At 47.3% G+C, this 24,271-nt stretch overlaps 1 protein-coding gene across 1 annotated transcript in view; it reads left to right on the top strand.

Moving 5' to 3' along the window:
* The window catches only part of LOC137434010 (beta-galactosidase), an 89,925-nt gene that overhangs the window by 32,678 nt on the left and 32,976 nt on the right, over nucleotides 1–24,271 (top strand). The window contains exons 9-10 of the mRNA XM_078783595.1: nucleotides 14,176–14,297; nucleotides 14,507–14,547. Coding sequence (XP_078639721.1) covers nucleotides 14,176–14,297; nucleotides 14,507–14,547 — 163 coding nt within the window. The remainder of the gene's footprint in view (nucleotides 1–14,175; nucleotides 14,298–14,506; nucleotides 14,548–24,271) is intronic.

The raw sequence follows: 24,271 nt of genomic DNA, 5'->3' as shown, positions 1-24,271 counted from the left end.
ACAAGTTACCCCGATTGCACCCGGGGTTGACTAATCGCGCTATGCTAGACCAATGAAGGAAAAAGAAGACACCCGGCTGGGTTATAATGACACAATACGACACCAGGGGTTCAGTTCTCAAGACCTCCGGAGGAGGTTATATTCGTGCGGAAGGTCAGATTACAGGGACGAGAGGTACATCATAGGAAGACAGGCACTTAGACACACTCTTATATTAACCCCGGACAGACGACAGACACACGGGACAAAATGCTGACTCACACGGGGGTTGATGAAAAGGAAAGGCAGGTAGCGATGGCTCAAGGTGCACTCTTGGCTCAAGGCAGAATCGACTCGGTCCGGTCCAGAGATGCGGGGAGGTATCGTCGCGCTGGGGGTGGCGGTGGCTTCTCTCTCCAGTCTCCAAGCTGAGGCGCATCTGACGTCACGTCCGGCAAGCGGCTGCGTATCCGGCGGGGAGTGACACGCCCTCGGCTCGTTAGCTCCGCCTCGTGGAATCGGCACGTTGCTTCTCATTGGGTGCGTGCGGGGGGGGTTACTGGCTCCGCCCCCGACGAGGAGCTGACAGCCAGCCCCTTCGGGGTAACCCCGTGGAGCGCATGGTCTGGAGCTAATCGAGCCGGTGTGAGGACGCATCCTCCCCCGCTCCGCCGCCATCCCCTCTGTTGTTGTTGTAATTGTTGTTGTAGTTGTTGTTGTAATTGTTGTTGTAGTTGTTGTTATTGTTGTTGTTTGGGGAAGAAGATGGGAGGAGGTATGGGAAGGTCCTAAACTCACTACTGGTGCCATATAATCACATTCTGGTGCAACGAAGAGTCATAATTAATGGAAACGAGGCCTTAACTGACATAGATTAAGAATAACTAGGAAGATGTCCGAAAGTTGTCTACGTGTGGTGCGGTGGACCTGGGCACGACATTTAATGGGGGAATAAGGGGAAGGTCGGCTCTACTGATTGTTATTTACATGCAATGGGACTAGGGAATGGGGGACTGGGGAAAGTTGGGGAGTATTGGAGAAAATAGGGGAATATTTACAAGCGGATATGGAGGCCAAATTCCATATTCGCAACAATATGTATGTATATATATATATATATATATATATATATGTCGGAATGGGACTTAGAACTTGGGACTCAGAAGACTCAGAGAAAGGAGCAACGGATATATTTATTAGAACTCGATACACAAGCTTGCGGAGAAGCAGGAAGTCGCAGGAAGCTCACATGAAATGACCAACACTACAACAAGATGCTCTGAAATAATTCGATTAAAACTTGCTTTATATAAGGAATATCGGGTGTGGTTTTAGCTCACAAGATACAGAGACAGAATGGGCTCATTGGTCCTCCCACCATAGTCCCATCCTGTTGTTCAGTTAGTTAGAGGAAGCTCATCCAAGGCCACTCATAGGTTAGCTCAGATAAGGAGATGGTCAGCAATATGTGGCAACATGTTTACAACTTTCTGTATAGAGACCTTGGTTGGGAAAGTACAAAAGGAGGGGACACTCATAAATGTGTCAGCCCACAGGATATTGGCAAAGTTATGAAGGAGGCTGAGAGATAGCAGCTGCAACCAAGGCCAGGAAGGGGAACAAGAGATTGTGCCCACACAGGCCAAGGGCTCACAAGCACAGAACTCCTTATTAGGATATTACACATCCTCAATGCACAAGAAAGGACTAAGTATTATAAAAGAGTACAGCAATCAGTCAAAACAAAACATATAATTGGTTATACTTGGTAATTGGTAAAGCAGCAAGAATTAACAAAGGGGGAGGGGCATAATAGCTCCCTACATACCGCCCTTTTGGATCTAAGATACAAAGTTATCTACGAGCCAATCAAAGGCCTTTATTTCAGACAAAGCAGAAACAAATCAAATCAGAAAAGTCCTTCAACATATCACGCGAAGGCAGCCCAGTGAGCATGTCCCGTACCCAAAGTACCACACATAGCACTCAGCAGGATGATTCGCGTCTGTATGTGAGTATGCAATGTAAGTCCGTAAAAGCAGGGTGATCAAATGGCATGAAAAATCCTCCAAGAGAGGTAAGATAGACAGTGTAAAGGGTTCACTAAACATACCACGCGGATGCAGCCCAGTGAGCATGTCCCGTACCCAAGTACCACACATAGCACTCAGCAGGATGATCCGCGGGTATGTGGGTGTATGTGGGTGTATGTGGGTGTATGATGTAAGTCAGGTGTAGATGGGTGTATGAGGTGAGACCGTAGAAGCATGAAGATCGAATAGCGCGTCAAATCCACAACGAAGACCTCTGGTTCCGCCGGGGTCCACACCCAGGAAGATCTCCCGACCCACCCTTGGTCCACAGAGGTGCGGCCAGGACTCCTCCCCGACTGGAGCTCGCCCAGGCTTCCCCAGGTGAAATCCTTGGAGATCTTCAGCGCTCAATCGATATTCATGTTCATGAGGTCTCTTACATGCTGGTGATCTGGGGAAGACACAATGTCATCAGTATCAGGTGGCTCAAACCTATGGCCATAAAACAAAGCATAACGGTCCAAAGGAGGGAGAGCAACTTCCTTTGGGTCAAAGTCGAGATCGTCCGAGGCGATGCTGCTTCCATCGCTGCTATCCCTGGACGAATTCGTAAAACAATCAGATTCGGAACTCAGAGTATCTCCATGATTGAGTTCCTCTCCATCCGGGCTTGGGGTTGCAGGTGGGTCCAAATCCCGGACTGGGTCAGTGACGTTTGACTCACTGTGAGCTTGTGAGACATAAAGGTGAGCTCGTGAAACATAAAGAGGCAAGGCCTGCATTGAGACATAAACATCAGTCGGGGACCCTTGCAAGTGGCCCACATCATCATTGGTAACATCATCAGTAACATTATTCTCAGGTGGCGTAGGCCTGCGGCGTCGGCGGCCAGCAACAGTCATAGCCTTACACATCGAGAAAAAATGCGAGGAATCCCTTAGGAACTCGTTGGCGTCTGCATGCGACATGTTGGGGTCCAGAGTAATCGGCCTCCTGGCAGCCTGAAATGCTCTGAGGTCCGCAACTGTGTAATCAAAATCATTATCGGTAATATCAACAATGGAAGAACAATCTTCGGAAGCGGAGATCTCATTGTCGCGGCCCAGTGGCTCGTTCGGGTCGTCGTTCCAGGATCCGCGGTCTGCAGTCACGTCGACGGCCGGTGTGTCATCTGGACCCGCAATCAGCTTATCGATCATCACCATGGCCTTTTCTGTTGTCGTCTTCAGTGTCCATCCTGTGGAAAACTTTCTCACACACGCAAGGACTAAAGCCTTGATTATTACACAACTGACCACGATTCCAAGGACTATTGCCAAGGCGGTCAATACCCACTTTACTATCGTACCTGTCCACCCTTTGAACCAGTCGGTAAGCCACTGGTGGGAGGCTTCTCGATCCATTCGATCCCTTGTCAATATATGAGCACTTTCCCTTAACCTTATAATAGCAGCACTGACCCCCTGTGAAGGATCAGGAATAAAAGTACAACATCTACCCTCAATTATCCCACATACCCCTCCTCGTTCTGCCAGTAGCATATCTAACGCAACCCTATTTTGCATAACCATTGTACGCAGGTGGACAACCGTGTCCAACATTTCGTCATGTGCTGTAGCGGTGTCGTTGGCCACCCGTTCTAAGATTAACGCAATTTTGTCAATGCGGTAACTGCTCATGACCGTCCCAGCCCATGGGAAGAAGAAACTAACGGCTTTCTCCCAATCAGCGCCGTGTAAGGTGGTGGTGCCGTCGTCGTGCCAATAGGTGCTTCGTTGGGTCCTTATGAGTGCAGGGGTATTATGCAAGTGTTGTCGCATTTCCATTTCTGGGAAAACTGATCCTAAATAGCAAATTCCTCCCCAATTATCAGGTAAATACGGGTAAGCTTTATTCCCACATACAAACATGGTCCCGTGCGGAGCCACTAAATGGGTGGTCATGCAAGTGCGAAGGTCTGGGATAGTGTTTGTTCCGTTTTCCCCTTCCCATGCCAACTGGAGGTGTGTGAGGTTATGTAAGGGCGAACTTGTAACATTTACTAACAGCATGTGTTTCCCTTTCCTAGGGTCCGCGAGGAGGGTATCTCTACACACGGATTTACCTACCATTATTTGGCCCTTTCCTTCTAAGCAGAGGGCCCCCTTAGCCGGCTTAACCCAAACCGGCGCTGGACGTTCCCCAAAGTGTCGGGACTGGATGGGGGGGGAGTACTGAAAAACTCGTTTACACGCGGTTCCGTCAGAACCTTGGCTTGTCAGGGTTGTACTAATGCATTTGGTGTCTAGTGGCTTCGAGCACAAATCATTGAGCGATAGGGGTAACACTACCATTGGTATTCCTGCTGTGCTGGTGCGGGGAAGGTGCATACACATCCAACACCGTGTCCTGTTCTGTACTGTGGCCATATGCCGTGCGACCTTCCAGTATGTGTTCTCCTCTGGCTTCCTTCTTACTTCCTGGGCAGGCGGGGTTTTAATGACGTAAGCGGCGCAACTAGGTCGGACGTAGGGTTCAGTTCCATTTGGGATTAATGTGCGAGGGGGCCATATTCCACATTCAAGAATCATTGTTGTATCCGGGCCAATGGGGGTATAATGCAATAAGAGGGTAGTATTTTCGATGCCCTTGCCCCATCGATATCCTGGGGCATATCGACTGCTTATGTCCCCAGTGTATGTTCCATTTTCCACTTTCCTAACCTTAGTCAGGACTAGGCGTGGTCTTGTCATGCGTGCCTGTGGTGTCTTATTGTGTACCACTATAGCTTCCACCCATCTTACAGATAACCACTTAAAGCTTGTTTCCAAGTTACAGCAATTCACCGCTATTTTGTCTCCCCAGCGAGCCGTTATATACTTGACGGGGTAGAGGGGAAATGCTGAATAGTTGTCGGGTCCTGGGTACTTGGGGAGGTCCTTTCTCGATAGCTCAAAGTGCAAGAGCCTATCTTTGGCAGGGGGTTTTCGGCAGCTACCCAGAATTCCCATCATCATGACCGTCATCGCCGCCCTTAGGAGACTGTAGTGCCCTAGACGGTGCATTGTCTTCAGCAATGTGAGGTGCGGTGTCTTGTGTGGCTTGTGGTGCGGGGATGGACAACTTACAATGGGTGGCGTGGATCCACGAAGGTTTACCCTCGCAGAAGACTGCCGTCGGTGTAACCAGTAGCACCTGGAATGGTCCCTTCCACCGCGGCTCCAAAGCAGCCTTGCGGGTGAAGTGCTTTACGAGCACCCAGTCACCGGCCTGGAAGTCGTGGATGGCGTGGCCTATTGGTTCAGGCAGCGCCTCTCGTACTCGAGCATGGATGCTGCGTGCCACATTGGACAAGCCTATGCAAAATCTCAAAAGCATGTCATCCATTACTGGTAAAGCAAGGGTGGACATGTCCGTTGGTGCTGAAACGAGCAAGCTCATAGGTCGTCCCATTAATATTTCGTGGGGGGAAAGGCCCGTAGTGCGACCCGGGGTGGAACGGATGCTCATCAACGCAAGCGGGAGAGCCTCTGGCCACCTCAAGCCTGTGTCTGCGCAAAGTTTCGCTAGTTTATTCTTTAAAGTCTTATTCGTTCGTTCCACAAGTCCCGATGACTGTGGGTGGTAAACGCAATGGAAGGACTGTTTAACGCCCAACGCCTTCAGGATGCCCTTGACCACCTGCGCCGTGAAATGACCCCCTTGATCTGACGAGATTATCTGGGGAATGCCAAATCTGCACATAAAATCCCGCACAAGGCGCTTCACTACTGTCAGGGCATCGGACTTGACGCATGGGTAAGCTTCGACCCATTTGGTGAACATATCTACTATTACCAACACATAGCGAAACGACATGCTTGGTTCCAACTCTGTAAAATCGAACTCGATAGTTGCGAACGGCCCACTAGGCGGGGGCCGTCCCCCGTCATGTGCATGTCTCGGCGGCGCCCCTCTATTGTGTTGCTGGCAGACCACGCACGATCGGCACACTTCGGATACAATCCGTGACAGTCCTGGCGCTGCCCAAGTGTAATTTATCTGTCCCATCACCCCCCTCTGGCACACATGACCATTCTGATGAGCCATGCGTGCCAGCCAAGGCAGTAAGGCCTGGGGTGCTATAGGTTTCCCCTCAAGGGTCCATATTTCTCCTGGCCCAAGGCGTATCGCCCCTCGCTTGAGCCAGTCCTCGTGTTCGGCCGTCAGTGCAGCGTTCTGCAAATTTATGATATCGTCCTTAGTTGGTGTGGCGGGTGGTCCCACAGTCGGTATGTCAGCCATCTGTGCGGATGTCTTCTTTGCTCGTGTCACCATTGGCATATTGCGTTCTATCTGTTGGTTGGCGGCCTTTCCTGCCGCCTCGTCCGCCCTTGCATTGCCCCGGGCAACGTCAGTGTCCGCCCTTTGGTGGCCACGACATTTAATTACCGCGATAGCGCGGGGAAGTAAAATGCTTCGGAGGAGCCCTTCTACCAACGCGCCATTTTTTATCACTGAACCGGCAGATGTGAGAAAACCTCTCATCTTCCAGATGGCCCCTTTATCGTGGACTACGCCGTGAGCATAGGCCGAATCTGTGTAAATGTTGACGGCAAGGCCTTCCGCCAAGCTGCACGCTCTGGTCAAGGCGCACAGCTCCGCCTGCTGTGCGGAAAAAGTAGGTGGAAGACGCCCGCTTTCTACCGTTTCGCTATCTGAGCACACGGCGTACCCGGACAACAGGGACCCGTCCCATGCGCGCCTAGCTGATCCATCGACATAATATGTACAATCGGGGTATTCTAGGGGATTGTCCTTTAAATCCGATCGCACCGTGGAGACTAGCTGCACAACGTCGGCGCACACATGGGGTTCGCCCTCCTCAGGGGTGGGCATCAGTGAGGCTGGGTTGAGTGTCGTGCAACGTTCGATCGTGATGTTGGCTGCAGTGATCAGTGCGGATTCGTATTGCATTAATCTAGTGTTAGACAAATGCTGTGTGCTTCGCTGTAACAACAGCGAAGTGACGCAATGCGGTACCCGTAGCGTTACTGGGTGTCCCATAACGATGTCCGCTGTTCTTTCTACTGCGTACCTGGCCGTTGCCACGGCTTGCAGGCACACCGGAAACCCTCATTCGACCGGGTCTAACTTTTTACTAAAGTAGGCTACCGGCCGCTCCTTATCCCCATGGGTCTGTGTCAAAACTGACTGGGCGAAACCTCCCACGGCGTGAGTGTAAAGGGTAAATGGTTTCGCATAATCCGGGAGTCCTAATGACGGTGCCGTGACCAACGCCTTTTTCAGCCCGTCAAAACATCGCCTCAATTCATCCGTCCATACCAATTCGTCCGGGGCGTTTGATTTGGTCGCCTCGTACAGTGGCTTAGCCAGCAGCGCAAAATCAAGTATCCAAGTGCGGCAATATCCCGTCATACCTAGGAAGCGCAGCATTTGCCGTTGCGAGCGAGGGCGAGGCAGCTCCATGATAGCGGTCACCCGTCCAGCATCCAATTCTCGTTTTCCGTGCGAAATGGCGTGTCCCAAGTAAGTTACAACCTTCCGCACAAACTGAAGTTTTGGTCTGCCTACTTTGTGGCCTTTGGCCGCCAAGGCCTTTAATAGGGCCATGGAATCCATTTTGCACGCCTCCTTCGAAGGGGAGCAAATCAACAAATCGTCAACGTATTGCAACAACACTGACCCTCCCATCAATTCCACATCCGCCAGGTCGCGGTGCAGCGCCCGGGAAAACAGAGTGGGGCTATCTGAAAACCCCTGAGGTAGTACTGTCCAAGTATACTGGCGCCCCCTATGGGTGAAAGCGAACAAGTATTGTGACTCAGCCGCGATGGGCACAGAGAAAAACGCAGAACAAAGGTCGATAACTGTGAAGTATGTTGCGTCCGGCGGGATTGACATCATGAGGGTTTCTCCATTTGGAACTAGTGGGTGTATGCCCTGTATCACCTTGTTCACCTCCCTTAAATCCTGTACAAACCTCCATTTGTCCTTCGACGGCTTTTTTACTGGCAAAATTGGTGTATTACATGGGCTGTTAGTTTCCACGATAATTTTCTGTTCCACTAGGGATTGAATTACTGGTGCTATGCCTACGTCGGCCTCAGGTCGTAGCTTATACTGTTTTACGTTTGGCAAGCACATCCCCGGCTGCACTGCTATCACTAGAGGTTTGGCGTCTCGCATCCGTCCAACCTCATCGTCGCTCTGAGGCCATAAATTGTCTGGCACCTCCGCTAGGAGGTAATCTGACTCACCCGGGTCCGTCAGCACTGCCCTCATGGCATAGGTGCCCTTAGGGGGCAACTCTGCTACTTCGAACACTCCATCCCTCCGTTGTGTCTTGAAGTCAATTGAGAACCCTTCGCCATTTTGGAGCCGTTTCAAAGTCCAGCGGCCTCTCTTACTCCGATAACCTTGTAAGGGAACTTCTCGTAACCGCCCCACCATCCAACCTACACTTTCCGGCGGCCACCCCTTGGCAGTAGTGAGGGTAACATGGGCGGCCGCTCCTTCGGGGTATTGGGTCAACGCACGCTGACTCGAGGTTAGGACTGCCTCGATTCCTATTCCCTCACGGCCGATCCACATCCGTGATAAGTGTAGAGGCGTGCGCTCGCCCAGCTTTTCCTTAACCTTCTCTCGATAATTCTCGTCCCCGCCCGTTGCATCATAATACGCAGTGCAATGGGGTGGATTATCCTTTAAGTTTTTTATCGAAATTTGGTGCAGTTGTAGCCAATCTCGCAGAACTGAACTGTCCAAACACACATTATCTATGATATGCGTCCAAGTAGCCAGAGCCCCTTCATCCAAGCGCCACCAATACGCGGTGGGGCCGGGCCGAGACAATGCCATCATCAACAAGTCGCGTTTAGATTCCGCGACGTCTACGAAAACTCCCTCCTCTGTACATGAGATTTGACAGCCCAATCGGCACAACAAGTCCCGTCCCAACAGATTTGTCGGGGCGGTAGTGGTCATCAAGAACGCATGTTTAGCCTCCAGCGGGCCGCATGTTACTCGCACTTCCTCCGAAATAGGAAGCGCTTGCGGTAAGCCCGAAACACCCAGTATTTGAACGTTCCTCGCCGTGGGGCGCAAAGAGGGCAATTGCCCCTTGTTAATTGTGCTGCGAGTCGCACCCGTATCGACGAGAAATTCTAATTGTCTTCCCTCCACGTCCAACGTCAAGGTCGGTTCCTCTGCCGGTGTCATGGTCAAGAGAGGACACTCCTTGGGCGACCCGCCAGCGTCCCGTCAATAGGCCCCTCTATTGTATTGGGGCGGAAACCCTTTACGAGCACTTGGGCAATCACGTCTCCAGTGTCCCATTTGCTTGCAATAAAAGCACGGTTCCTGCGGAACCGGTGGTGCGGAGGGCATAGGTCGTCCCTCTACAGCGCCCCTTCCGCCCAGCCGGCGTTCTGGCGGCCCCCACGGTGACTGGTTTACTGGTTGCCATTGCGGCGGACCCCGAGACGGGGCCCAGTTCCCCCTTGGTCCATTCTGCATCCCACTATTGGGGGGTGGTCCAGGGGTTTGGAGAAGGGGTCTTGGTGGGTACCAATTTTGGGGAGGGGGCCCTTGCACGGTCCAAGTTTGAGGGTTTTGAGGAGGAGGAGGAGGAAGAGGGGGTGGTATTGTCCATTGTTGTTTTATTTCGTCCATATTAATTAGTCCAAAGTCCTCAGCAGTACAACCTTCGCAGTCGTTACCTTCACGGTGGATCCACTCTCCGTTGGGGAATTGGCCCCTATAGAAAGGCAAACCGCTCCTCCCGTGGTCCTCATAACCCCGGACAGGCCCCCACTTCTGGCACTGTTCGCGTATGTAGTTCTGACTCTGATCCCCCTTTTTATTTTGATTAAATTGAGCCCGTTTTTCCTGGACAAACATTTGCAATATTTCCTCCTTAATATCCTTCTTCTCCTCTAAGGAGGAGCCCGGGCATTGTTCCAGCTTGTCGCATAATTCGTTGGTTGTCATTCCCTTCCAGCCGAAAAGGACGGACTGTACCTGTTTCTTTAATATCGGCCGAAGCCCCTCGATTAGATATTGATTTACCAATGGTTGGGGTAGCCCTCCCAGCTGCATCGGACCCAGTCCTCCCCAGCGCGCGATGGCCTTTTCCAACCTTTCTCGGTAATCTCCAATTGATTCTCCTGGTTTTTGTTTTATGGCCCCGATTTTTCCCCAATCCGGACCTCCTGCTGGCAACAGCGCCAGCTCGATGGCATCCAGCAGCCGGACCTTCAGTGCCTCCCATTGCGCTAGTGTTATCTGGCCCGCTCCTGCTGCCCTTGGATTGACCATCGGCCAGTGTGCTCTTTGTCTAGCCCTTTCCCATACTTTGGGTGGGAGCACGGATACTCCCATATGAGTTATGTCTCGATAGTCGCACTCGCCAGCTAAAAACCAATTCGACATGGTTGGCACTATCTGCCGTGGATCCTCAATAAGCAAATGTTGAATCCTTTCCCGCATTACCGTTAAAGAGGATTCTTTCCATGGTACCCTTTCTCGAACCCCCTGACCTTGAGCATTAACTCCAATAATTTGTACGGGGCACAATGTTTTCCTTCCCTTTATTTCCTGACATTCCAATGGGGTAGTTTGTGAGGTCTCTTTCCCATTACAGCCTACCAGTGAGGGATATAACCCATCCTGTCCTATCGGTGGCGGGAACCCTGCGATGTCGGTCCCGTCATCTATCCCGTTAGCCCCGAGTTGTGCAAACGGACTTCCCTGGCTCGGGTGGTTCTGGGGTATCTGGGGCGCGATGGTAGCGGGGTTGCAGGGAGGTGGTGGCGGGAGCGCAGAAAGGATAGGTGGTGCCTGAAACCCCGGGACAGGGCTTAGGTCTGGCGCTGGGGAGGGTAGATTGGTCACTACTTCCCCTACCGCGGGGTCTGGGTTTTCAACGAGCGACATCAGTCGCGCGTTGGCCTGCCTCTCTATTTCTTTAATCGCTTCATCCTGTATTTTAGTCGCCTGTTTCCTCAGACCCTTGAGTTTTGTTACCTCACCGGCCAAGCTGGCCTGTTTTGACTTTGCGTGTCGCTTCATCGCTTCTTCCTTCCACCAACCAAAGACTTTCCAATAGTCAGGCGGGAAGTGTTTCGTGGCCTGTTCCAACTTTTCTAATGCCTCATACAACACGTCCAATTTTTCCAGCGCAAAAGACCCTCCTTCGGGCCACGGTTCACCTAAATCCTTAGTCAGCGCAACCCATGACTTCCCTGGTCTCGCAGCATCATAGTCATACCTCCGAAACATGAAAAATGCTGGGGTATTTCTAAGCGGTTCACCTGCCTTTACAGTCTTATTACCCATCCTGTTCCCCATCCTAGGAAAATTTAGTTTACCGACGTAGCCTTGTACCCGTGAGGATCGCCCGCCTCATGTGGTACGGCCTTCTACCTAACTCTTGAGAGACTCGTAGCCTTGTACCCATGAGGTTCGCCCGCCTCGCGTGGTACGGCCGTCTATGTACTCTCCTGAGAGGCTCGTCCACCTACACAGCCGTCTATCCTACCCTTACTGTACTCTCCTGGCGTCCTACGCCCTTATAATACTTCTAACCTTACTTATAATTCCAACGTCTCCCGGGTAGGCCTCGGATCGGGACGCCGCCCTTATCCTTACCCTCACAACCCAGAGATCTATTACTCCTTACCCTTGGGCGCCCAACGTGGGGCACTTCCCCTTACGTAACGTTACCCTAACGAGTCCATAAACAGTCAGTTGCTCCGGGACCCAAGCGGTCCATATTTAAATTTAGGTTCGTGGATCAGGTTTGAGCAGGGAACGGAACAAACGGCACCCGAGCAAGAGAGTGGGTTACAATTTGGACTGACCCCCAGGCTATAAAGGAAAAACAAAAGAAAACCACAGCTCACCTGACCTGGATCAATTGCCAGCTGGTCTCACCACTCACTTGCCTGGGACCGCGTCCCGGACTGCACAGACTGATCCCACCGCTGCCACCACTTGTCGGAATGGGACTTAGAACTTGGGACTCAGAAGACTCAGAGAAAGGAGCAACGGATATATTTATTAGAACTCGATACACAAGCTTGCGGAGAAGCAGGAAGTCGCAGGAAGCTCACATGAAATGACCAACACTACAACAAGATGCTCTGAAATAATTCGATTAAAACTTGCTTTATATAAGGAATATCGGGTGTGGTTTTAGCTCACAAGATACAGAGACAGAATGGGCTCATTGGTCCTCCCACCATAGTCCCATCCTGTTGTTCAGTTAGTTAGAGGAAGCTCATCCAAGGCCACTCATAGGTTAGCTCAGATAAGGAGATGGTCAGCAATATGTGGCAACATGTTTACAACTTTCTGTATAGAGACCTTGGTTGGGAAAGTACAAAAGGAGGGGACACTCATAAATGTGTCAGCCCACAGGATATTGGCAAAGTTATGAAGGAGGCTGAGAGATAGCAGCTGCAACCAAGGCCAGGAAGGGGAACAAGAGATTGTGCCCACACAGGCCAAGAGCTCACAAGCACAGAACTCCTTATTAGGATATTACACATCCTCAATGCACAAGAAAGGACTAAGTATTATAAAAGAGTACAGCAATCAGTCAAAACAAAACATATAATTGGTTATACTTGGTAATTGGTAAAGCAGCAAGAATTAACAAAGGGGGAGGGGCATAATAGCTCCCTACATATATATATATATATATATATATATATATATATATATATATATATATATATATATATATAGATAGATAGATAGATAGATAGATAGATATATATATATATATATATATATATATATATATATATATATATATATATATATATATATATATATATATATATATATTGGAAGTTTTAATTATTAAGTGACAGATATCACAAGTTGAAACAGCATTCAACAGCCATTTGTATGAACATGCACAGTCAAGATTAGAATATTCCAGTGTTATTGCTCATCCAGTTTCACATTGTGATTTTTGTTTCATAGAGTTTATTGTAAATAATTTGATTTATGGAAGGTAACTAATGTTTTATTGTACAATTATGTGGAAAGTTACTTAACAATTGGGCATACCCTACATACTTGGATGTGAAAAGAACAGCGGGTAGAGTGTGTATGCATGAATCGAGCAAACATGATCTCCAAAACATTACATTTGAGCCCATGATAATGCAACTACCTTCGTAGCAATAATGATGCAAAATTTGCATAAATGTTGTTGCCACAATTCATTTATTTTTCGGCTTCTTGCAAGCTCCCATGCTGGAGTATGTTCATTGCCTCTCTCATGGCACCCCCCCCCCCCCCCCATCTCATGTTCGCCATCATCTAATGTCATGCCAAATCTCTACCTGTAATATTTTCTTCGTTCATTTAACCCACCATGAGAAAAAATTTATTGTGGCTAGAAAAATTTTCTAATGGTTTTCTTGTTTCAGGAAAACTTTTCAGTGACCTAATAGTCACTTTTCTTTTGTTTTTGACAGTGCTTGTAATTGAAGGTAGCATTTTTGTTTGGTATTGTTGGTAGATAGATGTTTTTCTTTGCTTTTGTTCGGTTATTCATTATCAGGTCATACTTAGGTGCATTAATTTTAAAGAAAATGCTACATTCTGCCAGATACTGAAATTGATTTTCTTGATTTGTCTTTTTGGCAATGGTTGCCTCGACAACTGAAGTCCGATTATGGGCTCCCTTTCGTGACTAACTGCTGTTTTTCAATTTTTTTTTTTAGGAGCATAACATTTTGATTAAAATTGTCTTTATGTGATTGCATGCATTGGGAATATGAGCTTTTTTCACATTTCAAATTCCTATCATCTTGTCGTTAATGTTTCAACAAAAAATTATGTAAAATATCACATTTTATAAAATCATATTAAAATTGCAATTACTCCTGAATAAAACTCTTGAATTTTGAAATGCGTTATCTTAATCACACTCTTGTACCTTGTAGTGCTGTGGATTGGCTAATATGCTTTATTGTCTACGCAGGTCATCGAGGGGTTTGATATCATTGCATTTAGCTTAATTATGTGTATTAATGCTAGTTTATTCGATAAATGACAAATTATGAATAATATCCATTAAAATTGCTTTTGTTTGCTTCCAGATGACTCTTTATCCAGTGAGGTCTTTATTCCTTTCCTCATCATTTGCACAACATGTTTTCAGGTTAATTCGGAGTATTACACTGGCTGGTTGGATCACTGGGGAGGTTCTCATTCTACGATACCGAAGGGTGTTGTTGCGCAAGGACTGGACCAAATGCTGGCTATGGGGGCAAGCGTGAACATGTACGTTTGCTTACTCGACCTTTGCTGGAATGCTTTATATTCAAGAGTTGCAATTGCACGACTCTCATGAAGAACTTTAGGCCGTGAAAGCATGCTTGCTAAAATTGTAGGTTCACTGTGCATCAATGGTTTAATCTAAGGAACAGAAATGAAAGCCAACTACTTCCATACAGCTTAATACTGTTTCCTCTTGTCACCTGCTGCCCTAGGTACATGTTTGAGGGAGGGACCAATTTTGGATATTGGAATGGTATGTTTTCGTGTTTCAGATACAATATTGTGCTATTGCAGTGAGGATGTCCAACTCTGTTTACCATCACCTCGGGAGAGCAGACTTTAGTGTTTCTCTTGTGCTACTAAATCACAAAGAATTGTTTGTTTCAACTAAAATGTCGCAATACCATCAAATTTGTCGGTTGCAACATTTTGATAACACTTCCTGCGAAATGCTGAGGCAGCTTTTAAATCATGCAAAAATTCCACCATTTGTAAAATCAATGGTAGGTGTGGGAGAGAGAGGTGCAAACAGAAAAGCAGATACGTACCCTATTAAACACGAGTACACATGAACCACAAAATGCTGATTACAGTAAATTAAGAGATTCTCTTTTTGATTACATTTAATATACACAGTATTGGAAATATATATATATATATATATACAGACTTGGCATTTAATATGGAATATATTTTTTTTCTTGACTTGGGTTTACTTTCTTAACTCAGTATGTCAATCTGGTGGGTTTCTTTTACACTTTGGTGATTTATTTGTTAAAAGAACCATGTCACTGATTGTCTGTCGCAGCAAGAAGTCAACAACAGGATTATATCACAGGTGGCGTGGCAAAATGTACGGACAGGTGCATTTGACGATTGGCTTCACAGTCGGGTATACAAGGGTTGTTGCGTTCTGTATTAGTGGAAAACAACTGCTGCACGTCTCCAAAAGTTATTGCCGCTTCCTCTGGAGATGGTCCGTCAACTCGACAATGCTGTTTGTCAGAGAGTGGTGGCTTTACGAAATTACGGCATGAAAGAGCGTGCTATTGCTCGGCAGTATGGCATCACTCAAGGTCAGGTGTCAAAGATCCTGAAACGAAATGCTCAGAGGGGTGTGCCGACTCCAATACCGAGGCCAGGACGTCCCCGCAGAACCACAAGGAGGGATGATCGCCAGCTGCATCGGTTAGTCCGCAATGGCCGTACCAAGTCAGCTAATCGGCTTAGGGCTGAGTGGCAGCAACTGACAAATGTGCCTGTATCCAGAAGGCTAGTCAACCAACGACTGGTTCAAGCAGGCTATCGTGCCAGGCGTCCCCTGAGAAAGCCACGCCTGACTAGACAACACCGCCAGCGCCGATTGCAGTGGGCCAGAGAGCACCGTCAATGGCAGCCAGGACACTGGAATCACGTGATCTTCAGTGACGAGTCTAGATTTCTGGTCTATCGTCAAGATGGCCGCATCCGAGTGCGCCGACAAGTGCATGAAGCCGACATCAAAGATTGTATAGTGCCAAGAGTCCAAGCTGGAGGTGGTGGGGTGACCTTTTGGGCTGCTTTTCATGCAGGGGGCAAAACTGACCTGGTTGTTCTGAATGGAAACCTGAACCAGTTCAAGTACAGGGCCATTCTGGAAGAAACATTGCTTCCATTTGCTCGTGCAGCCTTTCCAGGAAACTTTGTCTTCCAAGATGACAATGCACGGCCTCATCGTGCTCGCTTGATCCAACACTTTCTTGCTGACCGTGGTGTAGAGCATATGGAGTGGCCTGCCATGTCCCCGGATATGAATCTGATAGAGAACGTGTGGGCAGAATTAACGCGTCAAATCGACCACTTGGACCAGCAGCCGACCTCTGTGCGTGAATTGCAGCAGGCTATTGTCACTGCATGGCAAGCGATTCCTGTCCAAACCTTGGCAAATCTCGTGAACAGCATGCCTCAACGTGTACGTGCTCTCCCGAATGCTCGTGGGGGTTACACGAAGTACTGAACTGTAATTTTACTGTCGGTAATCCCAGTCGTAATTTAACTTTTGTTTTTGTTAAAAAAAAAAATTGGCTAATGTGCAAAATAAAGAGAAACTTCTGGAAAACGTACAGAAGTTGAACACAGTACTGTCCATGAATTGAGTTCGATATCAGTTTACATCACTTTCAAGGATCAATTTATTTGTTTCGAAATGTCAAATGTGGTTTTTGTTTCTTTTAAAGGTCACATTAACAAAATCTAGAATAATTTCAACATAATTCCAATGAACTTTTGGTTCTAAGACATCTTGAAAAGTAAGTTCACCCCCACAAAAAAAAATTCCATATTAAATGCCAAGTCTGTATATATATATATATATATATATATATATATATATATATACATATATATATACATATATATATATATATATATATATATATATATATATATATATATATATATATATATATATATATATATATATATATATATATATATATATATATATATATATATATATATATATACAGTCACGTGAAAACGTAAGTACACCCCATGTAAAGTTTTGACTTTTTCAACATATTTCAACATACAGCTATTTGATCTTCATTTCAACAATATTGATAGATAAAGGTGATATAATATAACAAATATCATGAAACATTTACATTTTGTAGTCCATTGTATAATTTAAATAAACATAAATGCAAATTTCGCATGTGGAAAAACTAAGTACTGACTAAGTATATAACTAAAAACTAAAAACTAAGTATATATATATATACTGAAACGCAAAAGAAACTTACCACTTGTTTGAAATGTAATAAAATTGTGACAGTTCAAAATAAAACAAACCAACAATTGCTAATTGAAACATTGGCATTTTATTGATGACATGTCAAGTTTTTGACCAAGATACACCATCTCATCAGTTTGTTCTACAGTACAGAACAGCACAGGGTGCAATGTCAGTCCCCTTTCAATAGCGTGTGTGGCCACCATTGTTTTGGATACAGGCAGTGCATCGTCGGCGTATACTGCCTACCAGTCTTTGGATGGATTGCTGCTGGATTCTGTCCCACTCAGTCCTCAATGTCTGAAGCAGCTCTGCCCGTGTCCTGGCCCTGCCAACTACGCATCTCCCAAGCTCATCCCACAGGTGCTCTATGGGATTCAGGTCAGGGGAGAGCGCAGGCCACTGCATGGTGTTGATGTTCTCGCCTTGGAGAAATGCAGTGGTAAAGCGAGCAGCATGGGGACGAGCGTTGTCATGCTGAAAGGTTCTCAGTTCTGGGTGGTCTAGCAGGAATGGCAGCAGATGAGGTCGCAGGATGTTATCCACATACCGCTGGGCGTTAAGATTCCCATCCACAACCACCAGTGGCGTCCTGTACCGGCCTGATATGGCGGCCCACACCATCACACTTGGGCCACCCCACCTGTTGACTTGACGCACGCAACAATCGGCATATCGCTCGCCAGTTCTTCTCCAGACACGTTCATGCCCATCAGGACTGTCCACACAGAACCTTGACTCATCGCTGAAAGCGACCTTTTTCCACTGCGCCAAGGTCCACCGCCGATGCTGCTGGCACCATCTCTGTCGGTTGCGGCGATGGGCAGCCGTCATAACGGGGCCTCTGTATGGTCTTCTGGCAGTCAGACCATAGTCAGGCAGTCGTCTTCGTGCAGTATCATTGGAGATCTGTGGGTTTGCACGCCCCGGAGTTTCTGCCGCAGTGCGGGATGCTGGACGGAATCGATCCCGCAGGTGACTTCGGACCATCTGCCTGTCCTGCCTTGCAGTGGTGACTTTTGGCCTCCCTGATCGAGGTCTGTCATCTGCAGAGTTGTGGAGGGTGTCTCTGTCCACCAGGGCCGATATCGTCTGGTGTGAACAGCCAAGGCGACGTGCCACCTCACGGTAGCTCAGTCCGCCTTGCAGCATGCCCAGGGCACGCTGCCGTTGATCCCTTGACAATCGTGGCATGTTGATTGAAATGCCCATTTTGCACTGGCCTTTTTAAAGCCAATATCAAGACATCACATGCAGCTCATTAAAATCATCCCGTACCCCTTGGCTAATCACTGACAGTCAAAACGGCTGTTCAACAGCTGTGCTATGAAGTGACCATTGAAGGTTCAAGTGACCATCCGTGACCGTTTTGTCTGACAGTGAGGACACTATTGTCCACAAATAAGTTCACACATTTACTACACGCAGTGTTATTGTTGATATTTAAAGGTTTCAAAGGTGGTAAGTTTCTTTTGCGTTTCAGTATATATATATATATATATATATATATATATATATATATATATATATATATATATATATATATATATATATATATATATATATGTATGTATATACATATACATACATATATATTGTTGCGGATCTCGAACGTCGGCTCTCCCCTTATCAAGGAGGGGTTAATCCCCTTGTCCTTTTATCTTGCCGACGTGAGTCCTGGAAGTTATAACGTCCTTCCGGGCCCGTCTCACACACGGGCCATGTCGGCGTTAGATAGGGTTTGTTAGGCCTCGGGGTTCGCTAGTACCTAATTACTAACGCCGACCGGAAATGAGGGAATAACTCCCGCTCGAATCACGGATATGGATGGAAAATGCCGAGCGGATAGCAATCCGCGATCCGAGCTGTTAACAATTGACTAGACCCGATTATAGCGGTTGCGATCGTGCCACGCTTACCCAATTGGAGAAAAGACTGATGCGATCGGATGGAGAGGAAACCAAGAAAATAGGAAGAACAAAGCAATTTATTAACAATTTACAGAAATAAGAGGAAACGAAAGAAATGTACAAGATAGGAAGAGGAAGAAGAAGCACACAGGGCAGCCTTAAACTGTCTTACTCTATTCCCCAGACAAATGGGTCCGTCTCAGACACTCACACGGGGATTGTAGATGGTAGGGTGGAACAGGTTGAGGGTCCGGCGATGGCGTCCACCTCGTCCGGTCCCCGACTCGTACCGTGCAGCAGATGGAAAACGGCAGCAGCTCTCCGCGTGGCGTTGGCGCGGGCGGACAATTATACAGGGAAAGGTCGGTAAGGTGACGGTTATAAAAAGCGCCTTTCACACAAGTCCTTTTGCAATCAATGCTCAATGGCAGTCAATCCCTTTCTCCAGCACGAGTCCTGTGAATAGCGCTCTCTCTCCAACACGAGTCCTCATGAATTGCGCTCTCTCTCAATAAGTTGTGGACAGTCCTCTGAAAGGGCTTTGCATTCGCGCTTTTATAACTGAAGCAGCGATCGCTCCGCCAGCCCAAAAGCCACGCCTATCAGGCGATGTTACCTCAGCCCTGGTTGGCTGGTCAGGTCTTACCGGCTCCGCCTTTGACGGCTGGGTGACGTGGCCACACCTTCTTCCTGGCGCTCCGCCCCCTTTCTCGGGCCTCACCTCGTGGCTTATGGCGGTGTTTGGGTGAGCGCAAGCTCAAGGGCAGCGAAGGCTGCTGGTTTGGGTGGAAGCCCAGCGAGGTTGCACACGCCGCTGGCCCTAAAGGGCGAGGGCGATGGCTAGCGCTTAATGGCGTCGCTTGGAGAGGGAGGCTGAATGGATGGGGACCTACTCCTTATTTGATTGACACAACGCAGATTCAACTATTGGAAACATGGCCTTATCTATACACATACTAATGAAATAACTGAAGTCCTATGGTGACCTACGTGTTGCTTGTGGCCTACCTATGGGGTGCAACCTTTAACCCTTTAATGATGTCATATTTACAAGTGTGGGTTCTCAAAACCGCAACTATATATATATATATATATATATATATATATATATATATATATATATATATATATATATATATGTATATATATATATATATATATATATAGTGAAACCTTGACTTACGAGTTTAATTCGTTCTGTGACCGAGCTCGTAACTCAATTTGCTCGTTTCTCAAATTAAATTTCCCCATTAAAATGCATTGAAATGCTATTAAACCGTTCCAGCCCGCCAAAAACCACACCAATTTTTTTTTTAATATACAGTATATATAAAAATATCTCACGCTTTATATTTCACCTGTATGCAGCATACAAGTTGGCAGGATGGCCTGGACTGGAGGTACGCACACTTGACTCTAAACTGTCCAGCCTGGGTTTGAATCCCGACCCAGCTATAACCTGTCATGTCGGTGTTTCACAGGCAGGGTGATTCATCAATGTGTGTACCGCTAAACTGGGCGCCCCGTTTGCGTCCCATTAGTTGTTGGATGTTAAGGATCTCACCGTGTTTTCCACAAAGAGAAGGCGAGCTATCGCCGGCACTCTGAACAAGTTGTGGCCTGGCATGCTCTTCTCCTCTGCCGTTTATATATACGTCCTCCTCGGCATCCTTTTCCAGAAGAGCCCTGTCTCGTCACAGTTGAAGATTTGCTGGGGGATGTATCGTTCGGCTTCTATCAGTTCGGCAAAAGTTATAATAAAATCTAACCAAAATGTTAATAAACATTTAAATATTTAAACATTAAAACATTTAAAACATTTAAAAATTTAATAAAAATAACCAAAATGCGAAAACAAAGCAGCAGCGATATACGGCAGAGATGCTTGCACGGCAAGATAACCACGTGACCGGAACCCACCTGGTGGCGGGTGGCGTAAGCTCCAAAATAACCAAAATGCGAAAACAAAGCAGCAGCGATATACGGCAGAGATGCTTGCACGGCAAGATAACCACGTGACCGGAGACCACCTGGTGGCGGGTGGCATAAGCTCCAAAATAACCAAAATGCGAAAACAAAGCAGCAGCGATATACGGCAGAGATGCTTGCACGGCAAGATAACCACGTGACCGGAACCCACTTGGTGGCGGGTGGCGTAAGCTCGTAACTCAGATCTCGGCTCGCATCTCAAAGCAATAAACCGCCCGAGCGACGGCTCGTATCTCGGAAAACTCGTAAGTTGGTGCACTCGTAAGTCAAGGTTTCACTGTATATATATATACAGGGTGATTGAAAAGTAACTCCCGATTTTAAAATACTTATAATTTATTTCTTAACTATAATTTTTACAAGAAATGGATATAAGAAGAAAGCGTATAGCATGAAGTTTTATTTAAAATTCGATATGGGCACCAGAATTCGCCACCAGCTTCTCAAGCCGCCCGGGAACCGCGTCAACTGATTTCATCAGGAACTCTTGTGGGATGGAAGACATAACTTCTCGTATTCGCCGTTCAAGTTCTTCCAAAGTCGTTGGTTTGGTACAGTAGACTTGCTCTTTTACCCAACCCCAAAGAAAAAAAGTCACATGGTGTTAAGTCAGGGCTCCTGGCTGGCCACTCATACGGACCACGACGACCCATCCATCTCCCAGGGAAGTGGGCATTCAGCCATTCACGAACAACAATAGCAAAATGTGGAGGAGCGCCATCTTGCATGAAAATCAAATCTTCAACATTCTCCGAAGCACTGATAATTGGCCAGATTTCGTCTTGCAGCATGGTGAGGTACCTTTTGGCATTCATGGTATCGCGAAGAATGAAGGGACCTACAATCCTTTCCGAAGTCATTCCACACCACACCGTTACCTTGGGCCGATATTGCGTTTTTTCAGAAATAACACGAGGATCTTCTCCTGCCCAGTAATAGCAGTTGTGATGGTTCACAAACCCACCGATGTGAAATACCGCTTCATCAGACCAGAGGATATTTTTAAAGAGATCAGACCAATCTTCATACCAAGCCAGCATCACCTCCCCAAACTCCATGCGAATGTCGCAGTCTTCAGCAGAGAGTGCTTGACAGTAGTGCGGCTTCCAAGCATGCCATTTAAGCTCCTTTTTGAGCACAGTTCGTACTGTGTGAAAGGAGAGCCCACTTTCCCTTGCTGCTTGTCGAATTGACTTTCTTGGGCTATGTGTAAACATTTCTTGAACTGCTTGCACTGTCTCCGGGTCACTGGACTTGGAAGGGCGACCGCTTCTTCGAGTATCAGATACAGATCCTGTAGCCATGAGTTTGGCATGACAATTCTTGATCGTCTTTGCCTCAACTTGAGCATGTGCTCCTTTAATGGTCCTCCACCATCTTTGCACTTGAACAACGGATTTCCAAACTTCGTAACGTGCCGCTAGCTGGGCACGCTCCTGCAGGGTAAGACGTCCAGCCATGTTTGTAGGGCTTCCGAATTTCAAACAAAAAATAATCTGAAAAAAACCAACACAGATTAAATTCTCATACATTAAGGAACAAACACTAAAAATTTGAGAAAAATATTACAATAAATAAATAATTTCTAAATATTTTAAAATAGGGAGTTACTTTTCAATCACCCTGGTATATATATATATATATGAGCAGTCTCCCTTGACATATCACGTGCCTTCGATACAGTCTGGCACCCCGCTCTGCTCACCAAACTCTCCTCTTTTGGTATCCATGGAAATCTCCACGCATGGCTGGCGGACTTCCTCTCTAGTCGTAGTCAACGTGTGGCCCTGAATGGGTTTCTCTCATCTCCTCTTCCTGTTCAGGCTGGAGTTCCCCAAGGCAGTGTTCTGGGCCCTGTGCTTTTTCTGGTCTTCATCAATGATCTCTCTGACTCTCTTGAAAATCCTCTCTATCTCTTTGCTGACGACTCTACTCTCTGTCGCTCCATTCTTCATCCCTCAGATCGGCAGTCTGCAGCCTCCTCACTCTCTGCAGACCTTGACAAAATCACAGACTGGGCAAACAAGTGGAACATGTCTTTCAATCCTGACAAATCTCACACTCTTACGATGTCTCTCCGAAAAGACCGACTGGACAACCCTCCCATCCACTTTCTGAATAATCCTCTCCAAGAAGTTCTGTCACTCAAGCTTTTGGGTCTCACTATCTGCCATGATCTTTCCTGGAAAAACCACATTTCAAATCTGGCCTCCAAAGCCAGTCGCCGACTGGACATCCTCCGTCGTGCGAAGTCCTTCCTTGGCACACCTGAGCTCCTCACCACATACAAGGCTTTCATCCGCAGCTCAATGGAATACTGCTCTCCCCTCTGGGCTGGTGCTCCTGCCTCACACCTAGCTCGCCTTCGCGCTGTTGAAACCAAAGCATTCAGAATCATTGGAATCTCCCGCGATGAAGCTAACTCCAAGGGCCTCTCACTCACTCACCGCAGGCAGGTTGGTGGTCTTTCCGTCTTCTACCGACTCCTCTCTGGCCTTGCCCCCCCCAGCTCTCTCTGGGCTCTGTCCCGCAAATATTCCTACAGGTCGCACAAGATCTGCCTGCAACCCTCTTTTGGTTAAACTGCCAAAATCAAGACTCTCTGCTCACCTTCACTCCTTCATTCCTCTTTTCTCCCGCCTCTGGAACAAACTCCCTCACTCTCTTCAATCCCACTCCACCCTCCAAGTCTTTAAAACAGCTGTTCACCACCATCTCTTATCTTCCCCCATCCAAAACCTTGATCTTTTCTACCCCCGCTAATTTCACCCCAATTCCCCTTTTTGAAATACCAACTTCTGTCCTGGAAGTCCTTGGTGTCCTTGTGCTTTATACTTCTCCCTCCCCCCCCCCCCCCCTTCCCATGCCTCCTCCCCCCGGGCCCTCTCCCTTCCACACATCTCCCTGCTCTCGGATGTTGTGTTTGTGTGCTTCCCCTTTTCTCCCCATCTTGTCTTCCGCTCCCTCTTTTTGTGTATTTTGTTTGTCTGGTCGATTTGTTTGTGAAGTAAATGTTAGCTCTTTCACGAGCCTCGATTCAGTATACAAAAAAGAAAAAAAGAAAAAAATATTGTTACGGACACAGCTAGGATGTTGTTTGCCGAGCGGATGGCCGCCGCGCCCGAACAGTTACCCCGACTAACCCGATTCCTGAACGTTGGCCAAAATCGCGCCACAGGTATTCAATGGGGAAAAGACTAAAGCGAAGGATGTGAAGAAGAAGAAGACAGAAGTAGGGAATACGGATATAATTTATTTGCTATTTACAACCAAAAGTAACCAAGGAGAAGGAAGGATAATAAAAT

Source organism: Myxine glutinosa, chromosome 1, assembly GCF_964187855.1.
Source record: "Myxine glutinosa chromosome 1, kmMyxGlut1.1, whole genome shotgun sequence".
NCBI lineage: Eukaryota > Metazoa > Chordata > Myxini > Myxiniformes > Myxinidae > Myxine > Myxine glutinosa.
Note: the sequence above shows the minus strand (reverse complement) of the source record. Positions and strands in the feature narration are given on the sequence as shown.